This window comes from Crassostrea angulata, chromosome 3, assembly GCF_025612915.1.
Source record: "Crassostrea angulata isolate pt1a10 chromosome 3, ASM2561291v2, whole genome shotgun sequence".
NCBI lineage: Eukaryota > Metazoa > Mollusca > Bivalvia > Ostreida > Ostreidae > Magallana > Magallana angulata.
The window spans coordinates 6595578-6609871 of record NC_069113.1 but is presented as its reverse complement, the minus strand read 5'-3'; the positions used below and the strand labels follow the sequence as shown (position 1 = coordinate 6609871).

General features: G+C 35.3%; 1 protein-coding gene across 5 annotated transcripts in view; it reads right to left on the bottom strand.

Moving 5' to 3' along the window:
• LOC128177620 (uncharacterized) overlaps nucleotides 1-7740 on the bottom strand; it is a 38229-nt gene extending 30489 nt beyond the window's left edge. For all 5 annotated transcript variants that reach the window (XM_052844414.1, XM_052844418.1, XM_052844415.1 and 2 more), the window contains exons 1-2: nucleotides 7616-7740; nucleotides 4023-4265 (exon numbers count right to left, since the gene is read on the bottom strand). In XM_052844414.1, the coding sequence (XP_052700374.1) occupies nucleotides 4023-4148 (126 nt within the window). In that variant the 5' untranslated portion in view covers nucleotides 4149-4265; nucleotides 7616-7740. The remainder of the gene's footprint in view (nucleotides 1-4022; nucleotides 4266-7615) is intronic.
• Between the last annotated feature and the right edge of the window lie 6554 nt (nucleotides 7741-14294).

Here is a 14294-nt window from a genome sequence, read left to right as displayed (position 1 = left end):
CGCAAAAGTTTTGCTGCAACACATTGTTGCGACAACACCTTTCTGGCAATACATTTGCATAAGAAAAATGACATTGCAGAAATATTGGTTCAATGCATTTTCTGTGCTCTGGCATCAATGGTACAATATATGCAATATTTATAAATAATAAATGTATACAGTAAATCAGTCATGTATATTATATTAATCTACAACCAAAATGAAAAAAAAATCTTTCATTGCCACTACAGTTTTATTTTTTTAAAGATGCAAAAAGGTTACAACAAGACTAACATTTTGCATTACATTAAATTTGGACTTTTCAAAAATAAAAAATAAAAAAAAGTTTGTGATTACACAATATTAAAGAAGTAAAAAAATTATTTTATTCAATGTAACATGCACAAAATAAGTATTGAATTAAAAATATAATATTAATGTATAATATTAGAGACCTGAAACTGGAATTTCAACATGCTTATAAAGGACACCAGTTAAATTAATAATCTTTAAATTTAACACATTTTATAAATACAATAAACAAAAATATAATGAACAAATCATGATGAAACTTGACTAAAAGTACTCAGCCAATCAGTGACAATTTGGTGCTGCAGATAGTCCAATCCACACTTTGCAAAAGTTGTTCCCCTTTGCGGGTTCAACCCAAAGGTCAAAAGGGAAAAAGCAACTTTTCCCTTCTTTAAGCAACCAAATATTTGGGCGTCCTCTGAAGAAATCTCTTGGAATTTGATTTATTCCTTCGATGTGTGGGTTGCCCCAACTTGGGGCAATTAAAATTCACAGGGAAACGTTTTTTTAATGTCAAATGACAAAGTTACAACCCTCTAAACGACAAAGGCTACTGTGAGAAATATATGGGTTTTTCCCCAAAGATGGCGGCCAAGGGACATAACTTTTGTAAAGTGTGGATTGGTCTATAACATGTATTGCAGTTTGATTGACACAACGCGCACAGACGGATTGACACAACGCGCACAGACGGATATGGACAAAAGTTCACTGTTTACCGTAAGCAAAGCTCAAACCATATTGTTTACAAGTCCTGCACAACCACTTGCTGTATTACGATTGATCAAGGCATTCGTCCTAGGCATTCCAAATGTCCTTTTTTTGAGTTCTGATTTCACACATAAACAATCACAAAAACAGCTATCAGAATATCACAACAATATCCACATTGGAATTCAGCACTGTTGTGTATATGTTCCTCTCCATAATCTTAAACAAATTATGCCATCATTCTTTTTTGGTTGCCAGTTGCACCATTCATTTAATCAGTAAGGTGACAGCTTTTTTCATGGTTTTCTTCAGGTCTGTGTAACACAGGGCAGACCTACTGGGAAGATAAATGGATTTCGTTTAAGCACATTGGCAATTGTTTTCATATTTTAAGCAGTTCCCCTTCAAATTTTTTTTAAATTACATTATAAAATTACCAAAAATATCCCTCGGACCCCTTCCCCTGGCAAACTCAAATAACCGTCGGACCCCCCCCCCCCCCCCTGCCCCGAATAAAATTCTAGATCCGCGCATGGTTCTTAAACAGTGTTGAACCCATTGATATAATGGTAGATCGCAGTCTTTCGGTTTATTTTCTTATAACAAACATGTTTAAACTGCTATTCAATGAATATATTTTTATTGCTAAACTTACTTTTTCAAAAACGTGCTCATGCAGATGGTGCAGGGGATGTCAACACTCGATTCGTTCACTCAGATTCGTCCTCAGTTCAGCCGTTGATATTTTTTTCACAGATAAACACTCCGTTGACAGTGGGTTTTTTTTAACCTTGTTTACAGATAATTCCCGTATTTCATTCATTTCACCATCTCCAGTGATGGCAGGAGGCTCGATTGGCAGACAACATGGCAGCTTCGAATGTGAAAATTGGCGGCTAGCGATTTGATCGACCAATCAGCGCGCGCGTAACTTAACATTGAAACGAAAGTAAAAGTGGAAACAAACAGCAAACGAAAATTCTTAATTCAACATGCATCGAGCAGTTTAGATACTCAAATCTAAGTAGACTGATATTTTAACTTAATAAAAAAGAACATACCGTTACAAAAGAACAGACAGGTGGGTATTCACGTAAAACATGAGTTGGGGGGGGGGGGGGGGTGATTCAAACTGTCTTTTATAGTGGAACATCGTAATTAACCATGCATAACAGTTATATGCCATTGAAGAGAATATCACTGGATTTTTTTAATTGAGACTTTCTTAGAATAAGACTTTAATCATAAAATATTTATTAGATTTAATTTTTTCGACTTATTAATTTTTTTTTTTTTTGGGGGGGGGGGGGGGGGGACATGTACATACAAAAGCAATTCATGCAATTATATACCAGTTTTAGACTTGTGATGAATGTGTAAAATTTTATAAGTCTAAATTCTGCTAAAGCTTTTGCAAGCTCGGTAAGCATAATAAATCAGAGGAAAAAGACAAGTTTGTGGTAAACTTCTGGCAAATTTTGAGGTGTTATAACTGAAATTATATCTAAATAATTGACAATTTTTAACCCCCCTCCACTGCTTGGCTTCTCCTTAAATTTTAATTAAAGCAGAAATCAAATATGATGCAGTATTGCCAGATCGAATAATATATATTATGTATAAATTAGTTCATGATTAAAATTATCAAATACATGTAGATGTTACCAGAAAATTATTTCTGGCAGTATGATACTTTTTGTAGCCAGAATATTACCAGAAGTCGTTGCAGCTAGTGGCAATATTCTAGGTGCATGTTAATATATTTTTTTTACAGAAATAACTCTAATAGTATTGCCAGAATGTTGCCAGAAGTTATTGCCGCTAGCGGCAACACTCCAGCAGTATTGCCAAAATGTTACCAGAAGTTGTTGCAGCTAGCGGCAACATTTCACTAGTCTTAAAATCTGGTTTCTGGTAACAAAAATGTGTTGCTGCAATATTGCCGCAATATTGCGGCATTGTTGCAGCAATAATTTTACTTTGGTAAGGGGTGTTACAGTTGCACTCACAAGCCATTAAAAATATACATACACAATATCCTATCCCTAATTCAGTAAAGTATGGCTTAGAAACCCATTATTGTATTGTGAAGATGGTACATTACATGCACATGTAAATTCCCTCCTTTAGAATATAAATTGAACTCTGAAATATATTTCCATCTAAGGCTCTAGCACTATTCCTATTTTATACTTTAATTGACAAAGTTGTGCAGTTCTTTGTAAAAAAAAAATTTAAAGATAGAACACTCTGACATGTAGCTGCACCTGCAGGGCTGTGGTTATGTCAGTATTGAGTAGATGTAAGTAGATAAGTAAAGTGTTATGTCTCTGTTGTCTTCTGGTGCCAAAGCTCACCTAGCATATCGATAAACAACAAATGACAGCTTGCCAACGCCAGCACAACACAGGACCCAAAATAAAAGATTTACTTCAAAGTGACTTCAAACTCGGTAGCTGATAAATCAAAAGATATTTATGACAACTTTATCTTTGAATTCAATAGCCATTATTGCAGTAAATAAAGCACCTGCATGTCACCAAACAAATGTAAATGCCTAGTGCATACAGGTACACTACAACCTGGAGAACATTCACTTCACACGCAGGTATGCCTGGGTTACTGGAGTGGTGCTCAAGTGGTTCTACGGTTTGATCAATTCCTCTTTACTGTCAAATCAGACCACGAACTAGCCAAAACACCATAAATCTGATGTTCACTTGACAAGTTCAGTTTTATAAAAAAGGATGGACACCTTACAAGAACATCCTTTTTTAAATCGTTACAAGCAAATCACACTAGAGAGATGATCAAGGGCTTGGGCTACCCAATGCAAGGGGAAATAACTGTTGAGGAGAAAACCTCCTAAAGACTGCAGACTTATAGCATTTCATATTACATTACATACTAAATAAATACTACAAGCTAGAAACAAATGATATAGCTTATGTGTGCACATTAAAAATTGTTGTACTGTGAAGATTTTTAATTAGCCTTACATGATTTTGATTAATACTTACAAGTCCCAGGTAAATCCCTGTCATATTGCGGTTGTGGGACTTACTGGGCATAGTCTTAGTGGAGAACGGCATGTTCCTGGTCATTGGGAGCTCCCCTGCATTGGACGGGTGTAAACCCCGCATCATGATTTCACTTTTGTCAGTCACTGGCTCCAGCAAGTTGACATCCTCAATATCATTTCACTTAAAACTCCAAAATAAAGTCCCTCTTAGTTCTGTTGTGTCTACTCCATTTGGTTTGGTCTGTGAAGAAATAGAATAAAGAATGCAACTTTACTATGAGGACCTTTAATTTGACTATGTCCAGAGTAAATATCAAATGGTTATCGGGTGCCTAATGACAAAGCAGTACTATAAGAAACACATAATGCCAAAACACACAGAATTTCTACAAGTTGGGATTTAATTCAACTGTGCTATGTTCAGGTATATCTATTGAACAATCTTGGGAGAGGAATTGTATTAAACTTCAACAATTTGCTCAGTTAGGTAATATGTTTTGAAGACAAGAGACGAAGAACTTTATAAACGTACCAAAGTTCATCAGCAATATCTTTTAGTTTCAAGGTTTTTCCACTATAGAATTTCCAGAAGAATAGAAATTGATCAGAGAATACATTTGTATGTCGGCCAGTACAGAACAAAGCATGCTAGTATTGCTTCAACCTTTGGAGTTATACTTCCCTTTAAAAATATGAAGTGTTCAAAGAAAAAATACAACGATGTAGCTGAGATTTTCACTACAAAATGACAACTCCCATTGGCTGTGTGTTTGTGATAGTGCGTCACCCAAGAGTATCTCCATTTACCAGGGGTATTCTTTCTACCTCCAGAAACCAAAAAACTATTATATTTACTACTATTTATTACTTTGCATAAATGTAATGATATTTGATAAGCATCAATAGTTTACATATCTCTCTCACTGTCACAGATGTTGGTGTGAAGGGGTTAATGATGTAGGTGCCTGGGTGAAAGCCATAGTACGAGAGAGAGAGAGAGAGCAACCTTGAACCACCATATAACCTGTCATATACACTACTTTCACTAACAAGGAATAAGGGATAGAACTGATCGGGTCACAGTCGTGAACAGCTAATATCTTCTACCACTTGCTTGGTGGACAAAATTTAAAAGTCATCAAATGTAGAAACAATGTTCAAAAGTTACAAATATCACCTGTCATATCTCCATCTAACCTGACAACAAATTAAAGGTATATTAATTTCTGGCTGTGCCATGCTTTGAAGTTGGTCCTCATTTTGAGCCTAATTACATTCAGGACTGGCAACATTAAGGTTATTGCTCTCAAAGTCACTAAACTGAAGAAGTCATCAGGAACTTGTGCAAACTGTCTTATCTAAATGTAGATCTGTACAATGCCTGGGCTGTACATGTAGCAGCCAATGGCTGTGAAGAAAATAGCATATCAGAAGCACTGGAACTACCAGGGGTAGTTGTTCACACAACTGATGAATATGGTACTGAGATTGTACATATAAACCATGCATCAGCAGCATGTTCAGTAGACTCTTATAATCTCTGGTGTTCCTGGCATATCTATATATTCGATAATTATGATGTTCAAGCAGATTACAGCAATAGACAAGAATAGATAAGAGGATTATAGACAAAGTAATTGACCAGAGGAAATTTTATATAGTATTCAGTATTGATTTTTTTTCTATTGTTGAACTTTCAACATCTATTTTTTATGATTTAATAGAAAAATTGTGTATTTGTTTGAGCTGTTGCAACTAAAATTGGTTTTTATAAGTACCTTCACAGACAAAATACTGTAGTTTTATTGATATTCATTGAAGATACCAATTACATTTTGTGGGTTTTGTTGTTGAGTTGATCCACACACAAAAAAAATGTTCATTGAAGGACAATTTTTAAGAACACATTGTATTGATAGGACCATTTTCCATGAATTTACATATCCTTGAAACTGGGATTTTCACTATAAATCCAAAAAATTGATCCCCAAAAACATTGATGAAACCAAAGTACATAGATTTTGGGGTATTTCCCCCATATAATAGTACAGAAGCATGCTATGACAATGAACCAACATTTTAGATCTATCATAATTATGTTATCTTAATCATGTTATGTTAATGGTCCTAGTTAAAAACAATTACTTCAACCTGTACACGTAGGTTCTTACAAGGTTCTTGAGACTTCACAAGCATACCATTAATCATACAAATTAAGAAAGAATTAATGCAGACAGTCAACTGGAGTTTCTTTTGCAGGCACAACTTACTACAATTTTCAGCATTTTCAGAACTGATGACATCAAGGATGAAAGAAACCCATTTCATTGCAACTGAATATTTTGCAGTTGAGATATTTCTGCAGAATGTTCAGAAAGATTCTGCATCCACAGTACTTTTGAAAGAATTCACATAGCCTATATCTTATCATGCATCACAAAGATGTGAAAGCAAGTCTCAACAAGGACTCAAACACATGGGCTTTTGGCATGCCGTGCCAGCCCACTAACCACCGAGTTACTGAGACATCTGTTGACTAACATTAACATACATGTACCTGTAAACCCAGTGATATATTGTCCCTCTTAAAGAGTAAATTCTATGAGTTATAGTAATATTGTGAGTCATGTTCTGTGGGCTTTGAACACTGAGTGCCAAATGTAACATGTGGTGAAAGGTAAAGTATCAACCGGGACTCAAACCCAGAGCCTCTGGCCTCCTATGCCAGTGCTCTCGTCTATCCAATGAGGTATTGCAACTGATATGTTGATTGACAGTCACACAATTATTATCTCCGTTACATAGAGTACAGACTATGTATTTAAAAAATTATCTATCCGTTAAGTTGCAAAACTGAACCCAGGGCTAGCCCTTAGCCCTTTCGATATTCCTGACTTTCCTTTGACATGCTTTCAAGTTTCATGGAAATTTTTTCAGAGTGGATTAATGAGAGAGCTAGGAACTGACTGGAAACAATGCTAGATTTTGCAATGCAGAATAAATTGATCTAGTTTGGCAAAGTTTTAGTTCGAAGATAATAAAATGACATAATCAACTTTGTCAATTTGGCATGCAAAAGAGAAGTACCACAGTTATCGTGAAGGGGGTTTATCAGAACTAAATCTACCAACAATAACCCAAGAGATAACAAAGAGATGTACAGAAAAAATTAAAGACACTTATCATTCATACCTGGCAACCAAAACAATTCTAGTACGACGATGGAATTTTGGTTCTATAGATCTATTATGTATACTATAGGATAAAAAAAAGATAATTTTTTAAACAAATTCTTCGATAACTCAATATAACGAGTTAATGTTAATGATATTTCATTATTTGCATACAATGCAGCTATTGACAATTCACAGCTCATTTGTGATAAATTATAAAAACTAATGTTTAACAATACAGGCTTAATAACCATTCTCACTAAGAAGATTTGAGACTTAGGAACTTCGGGTTAAAAATTGAGTTTGCTACCGTAACATTTATACACATCGTAACAATCTTGTCATTTAGCGCCAAAGATACCCTTGTTACATATAAAGAAACATTTGAATTTGGCAATGCGTGATTCTCTTTACCTACCAAACACACGTGAAACTCGTATCGTAAATATTCTCTATTGAAATTGCGATTAGAGCACTTTCTCCATAATATGACGTCAGCTAGCAACACGACGCTTCCGAAGGAACAAACGAGGGTAACCGAATGTTCAGATGCGCAATATCGTAAAACTGATAAAATGCGTTCAATACTGCGCGAATCACAGCTCCTTACACAAATGAAATATGATCAATAATCTGGTTATTCTGTTGATGAAAATCTGAATACCAATTTTTATTTTGAAAAGAATTAAATATTTTTTAATCAATTATTCACAACATTGATTTCGAAGATAGAATAAGGACAAATTAACCTTCCGCGCCGATATGATCTCTCTCTCTCTCTCTCTCTCTCTCTCTCTCTCTCTCTCTCACACACACACACACACACACACACACACACACACACACACACACACACACACACACACACACACACACACACACACACACACACACACACACACACCAAGTTGCGTCCCCACGGCGTGTTCAAGGCGTTGTAAAATTTATGGAATCGTCGTAGGATCGCAAGAAAAAATTAAGAAAAAATGTACAATTTTATTTGAAAATTTTACGAGTGGAGATGTCACGTCGTCCTGACGGCAACGGAGCTCCCACGGCGTGTAACTGTTTCCACCGAGTTCTACTTGGCGATTGACTGCAATCTTGCTGAATATCCGGAGCGCCCATGACGCGCTAAGAGTTTTTACCGCGCGTCCACGGCGTGCTCTGCGCGCTGACTGCATGCGTGCACCAGACGTTCTTCAATTCTTGGTAGGTTGATGTTAATTTGTACAATTGTATGGGAAACAAATTTACAACTAGTAAATAAATGACAAAAAATTGTTTTGTTTTGACGAATAAGTTAAATTATAATTGAAACGTAACTAATTCTGAATAATTGGTGAAGGACAAAAATCTTGTCTTGTAGTCAGGTCTACAAAAAAGAACCGTTATTTACGGAAGCGTATTAGACCGCAGCAGTATTTTTTTTATTAAATTGTTATAACAAATTAGTAATTTTTGTAACAAAATAGTAATATGATATAACAAGATTATCAATTTGTTATAATAAATCTACGTTCTTTGAATATTTGCAAATGCTACTTTTTACATAGTCATCCACATCTACGGTAGTTCGATAATACAATATCGCTTGCTATTTTACACCAGTCATTGTATGAGTTTTCGTGGTCTGGCTTACAACTTGCACTAGAAACGCCGTGGGTACGCGGTAAAAACGATAATAAACGCAGAAGAGTGCGCGATGATCGCAGCAACAGGTCTTTGGGGTCGCTGTGTGAACGCAGCCAAATGATAAACAACTCGTTCAAACACTTTGGACGCGCAGTGAGAGCGCAATAGAGACGCAGTGAGAGCGCGATAGAGACGCGGTGAGATCCCAAAGGACTCAGAGAGGTCTATATGCAAGCGGAAACGACTTATCACCGCGTCTACACTGCGATTAGCTTTCGTTCCTTGAGCGCTCCAACGGACGCTCTCGTGGCGCTGTTGGAGACCTTTCGTCACTGTCATGCAGCGACCTAACTTCGCTTCTACGACTTCTTTGCTTTAGGAACCCTAAAACCGCAAGTCCTGCACCGGAACCATGGGGGAGATAAACGAATATTATAAAAAAAAAAACCTCCCCTATATATACATGAGTACGGCCCTGGATGCCAAATACGGGTCTATATTTGAATCTATCATCTGTGAAATAATCTCGATAGAACACGAAACAAAAATCAATATTGATAAGGCTTATATAAGTCACGTGGTTATTATTGTCATTATCTAGCTGCATGGTCATTTTTAAGGAAATTTTATTTTTGGTTTTTTAATAATATAATGCCTCAACCAATCTTCATATTTTCATGGGTGTTCAAATTTGCCACTATTCATTGCAAAACGAAATAGATATTCAAATTTATACATAAACACTGATTTTGATAACATGAAATCGAATGACATCAGGGGGTAAAGGCTCGGTATGGGTATGTTCTTGGGGTCAGTACAGAAAAAGCTATTGTCACTCATGCACAAAAATTAGCTCAACGCTTAAACCTTTACCACAAATGTACAGTGCTGGTTGCACAGTGTTAAGATATATATTGATTTATGTAGATGTATTCATTGATCAAAGTTGAAGTTACCTTATATCTTTAACCCATTAAGAAAACACTACGTTCAATGATACGTAACAGAATTATACATATACACAGAGATTAATTACAGAAGTAACGAAAGTGCACACTGTACACACTCGATGTAATTTACAATAGTTTGACCGCAAGTGCGTGAACTAGAATTTCAACAGTAACAATCTCAAAGACTTCAATAACATAATTCTTACAGTTAGATTAAGCCGTGTGGACTTAATCAGAACATTTAAGCGTTTTAATGAGGCCATGCGTATAAATTAGAAACAAATGAAGTTAGAGTACATTACTACAAGGTTGACTTAAATCTGTTTTAATCGACTGACCAACATTCAGTTCGTCAACAATAGTCAGTGGTCAGTGTGGGAACATTGCAGTAAACACCTCAAATCACAGTTACCAAGACGGCCCGAGTGTACAATGGCTTCTATGGGTATCCAGTGAAATTATCCTTTCTGTCAGGGCAGCGAATGACCTCAGACGACCATGGGCGAGATATCCACCACTGGCTTTAGGTTCCTGTCTGTGCACAAGAAACTGGATCTAGAGTTGGAGAGGAACATCAAGAAGATAGACCGTGAGGCAATGAAGCGACGACATACATTGTATGTAGAGACAGAGGGTGTTCGAAGAGACATGCATAAGATGTTCCACGACGCTAAAGACATCGACACCATATTCGGTCCGGAGTTCACGGACGACATAGCAAGAAAGATGTTTCCGTCTTCACGGAAAAGTTCCGTCACAGACCAGTTGATTCCAAAATCCATGTCCTACACACTGACACAGGCAAGGAACGCCATGAAGGAACTCAAGAAACTCAAAAGTCGGGAGAAGAAACTACAGGCAAAGATGAACAGAATAAGGAAGAAAAATATGTCGAAGAGGTTGACAAAAACCAATGAAAATGAGGAAAAAGAATTGTCTTTGATAGTAGACTCGATAAGGAGATTGACGGTTTTTGTGGCAAATGAAGATAACCAGGAACCACTACTACCACAGATTAACGAGAGCGATTCCGCCGACGATCAGACGAAAAAGGATGAAAAAGAGCCTCGTTCTGGTGCTCAGAAGATGTCCTCCAGACGCTGGAAAGCCCTTAAAATTAGCAGAGAACTTTCCTTGCCAATCATCAACAAACGTCGGAACATTTCAGTGAAGATACCTCGTTGTACAATGAATGATGACAAAAACAATTCAAAACAGGAGCGACCGAAAATGCCTTCAAGGAATAGCGTTGATCTGTCTACTTTACCGGCGATTTCACTGGCGAAGAAAAAGCAAGAGGATAACGAAACAAAGCCACAGACAGAAAAACAAACAGACAAGCAGGAAGAGAAATTACAGGACGGTGGTGAGGATCAGAAGTCTGGATTTATGATTTCCAAATATATATCGGAAGTGCACGGAAATTTACCTGAGGAAATACTATTAGAGATAGAACGAATGGTGAAAGAGGAGTCGTTCATTCTCGACAAATGAAATGATACGCTACATAAGTACATAATATGTTTATTCAAACGCCATTTCAACTATACTCGTCATTAGACAATAGTTGTTTTTTTCTTTTTTTTTCTTTCATGCGAATTAAAATTGCATTGATGACAAGCGAGCAGTAGAAATACTGTGTGATTAATCTGACATGCATTCACTATAAACTATCAACAATGTTTGGTTTGTTGCCAAAATAAAAAAAAAAATCCGGTAAACGTCATGTAAGAGTAAAACGCCGGCTTATTGGGTGATTTTTTACATACACATGACATGGTGACAAAATAATACTTATAATAGTATACATTTATTGAATAATACTGATGGAGATATGAAGATTTATTCCTCAAAATATTTTCCGAAGGCATTGCCCGATGGAAAAATGATTCTTCCAAAGGAATAACTCTTTATATCTACCTCACTCTCTATTAAGCTATAAAGGACATAAAAAAAATTGTTTGAGAAGACGAAGCAAAATGATACGAGTCCCCCATGATTCGCCATGTTTCGGGTACATTAAATTGTTATGGTTTTTTTTTTAGAACAGTTGTTATAAAATATATTTTTCAGCTATTTATTTCATTTTTTGAACTCACTGGAAGTACATGACGTCAGAATTTGCGCTATTTTTAAAATTCAATCAAAATCAGTTAAAAATCGACATATTCCTTATCTTTTTACGAATGGAAAATATAGAGCGACGCTTTGAACTAGGAAATTTTTTTTGTCACTGATTAGTCTTGGCTAAATACATCTCTGATTAAAATATATTGTTTGTTCAAGCATGCGCTCCATGTTTTCTGAAAGAAAAACTACCTGAAAACAACCCTTTTATGCTAAAAATGCAAAAATGATTGAGTAAAGGTTATCTTTATGATGTCATATTTCTAACTTGTGGGTACTTGAATCAAATTGAAAATTATGAAAAAGCATCACGTATCTATCTACAAAGAAAACAAAGAATTACAGAAAATGATTACTGAGTATGTTCATTTTAGGGGGCCATTTTAGGCCCATATCGTATATAGTCCTTTGTTGGTTATATATATATATATATATATATATATATATATATATATATATATATATATATATATATAGTACTCTGAGATATATATAGCACCCTTTAACTTTGAAGATTTTCCATGAGTAAAAACGGCACGTGCGCTTTGTTGAAATTGACGTAGAATACTAGTACTCATAATAAACACCTTTGATATGCAATAGAGCTCTCTAAACTTTCTCAAATATAAATCAATTTTTTTATTTGCGTAAAAAATCCTTAGTTTTCCAGTGAAACAATTTTTGGATCCTTATTATATGTCTTAGTCTAACATCTCAACTTTTCCGTTAAAAACAAAAATCAAGTTTAGCCTCTCATACTAACATAATTTCAGGCATGTTATACACATGCTACAGTATACCGGTATACTGTAGGTGACAAAAGAAGATGGGTGGATAAGGCGTGTAAAATGCCCATACATCATCCGACAAGCTACTGAAAAATTAAAATATCAATAAATCTGATATATTAAAAAAAAATCATTTAATTAAGGAATGAATTCAATATTTATTTATTTTATATGATATAAAATGGGTTTATAAAAAGCGTCAACTGTTTCAAACCATTTTATATCGTATAAAACTAATAAATATTGAATTCATTGCTTATAATTTAATTTTTTACTCTTCATTGTAGATAAAAACGGTCATTTGACCTTTAAAATGACGTAAAATTGTACAAAATTTTAACGTAACGTCAGGCGTATTGATTCGTGTTTGACGTTAGTCTTACTATGACGTAGGCAACATTGTTTATACGATATAAAATAATTTTTTAGCCAATCAGAAAGCGCGTTACAACCAGAATTAAATTATAACAATTTGTTATATTCAGTAGTATATTCTCACTATATAACTCTATATAGACGAATAGTCAATAATTGTAATATCAGCTCGTCCGAAAAATATTGACCGGTCAATATTTTTTAGATATTGACCGGCTAGGAATAATATCTAGAGAACATTCCCTCTATTTCAAATAATCGCCTCTGATTTGTTGATTCGTAAACGGTGACGTAAATAATTCTTCGCGACTCCAAAACAAGGTGACGTCATAATAGACAGTCAGTCAAGGCAAGTAAACAACGAACGCGCAATGCAACGGTTTGCTATCATAACGGATATAAGGATTTGCGAATTACTGTGAAGTAAAATCAGGTAGAACACCTGTCTGATAATTCTTACGGTCGGCGGAATATCACAAGTGACCGTTTGATGCTGAGGATATTTTGGAAATGAACTTTGCACAAAATTGAATTCGTGAATTCTTTGTTGAGCTGAGAAAATTACGGCGATCTGTTTTCAATTAATTTCTTAAATTTTGGTGTGGTTTGTTTCTTCATATAACAAAACAAATGTTGACTGTGTTTTCGGGCAACATTGATTATATTAGCCCCCTTGGGACGAAAATATTGCCCTCCGCTTCGCGTTGGGCAATATTTCGTCCCTCGGGGGCTAATATAATCAATGTTGCCCTCAACCCCAGTCAATATTTGTATAATATATTTAACATATCATTGTTTTGTTACCTATAAATATGTTCAAAACTTGGAATATGTTGACTCAAACAGGCGTATACGTTTAAACTTCAAGGCATTTACTTTTTTTCTCATAATCTAAATAAAGTCTAATGGGAAACAAACCGATTTCAGTCACCAAAAATGTGGAGAGATGACCCACTATACATTAACAATATAATTTTGTGTCCCAACAATTGAAAGTTTTGAAAAAATAATAAATTCGTGGCCAAAGTCACACATAGTATTTAAGCTGCACACTTTATTGTGTCTGAAATTGCTCAGTGGTTAGAGCACCTGATATTATCTAACCTCTAGGGTTTTTATGTTATGGGTTCGAAACCACCAAAATCTAATGCAATATTTTGTTATCGTTTGTTAAATATTTTAAAAACTGAATAAAGTTAGAAATTATCCTTTTGCAAACTTG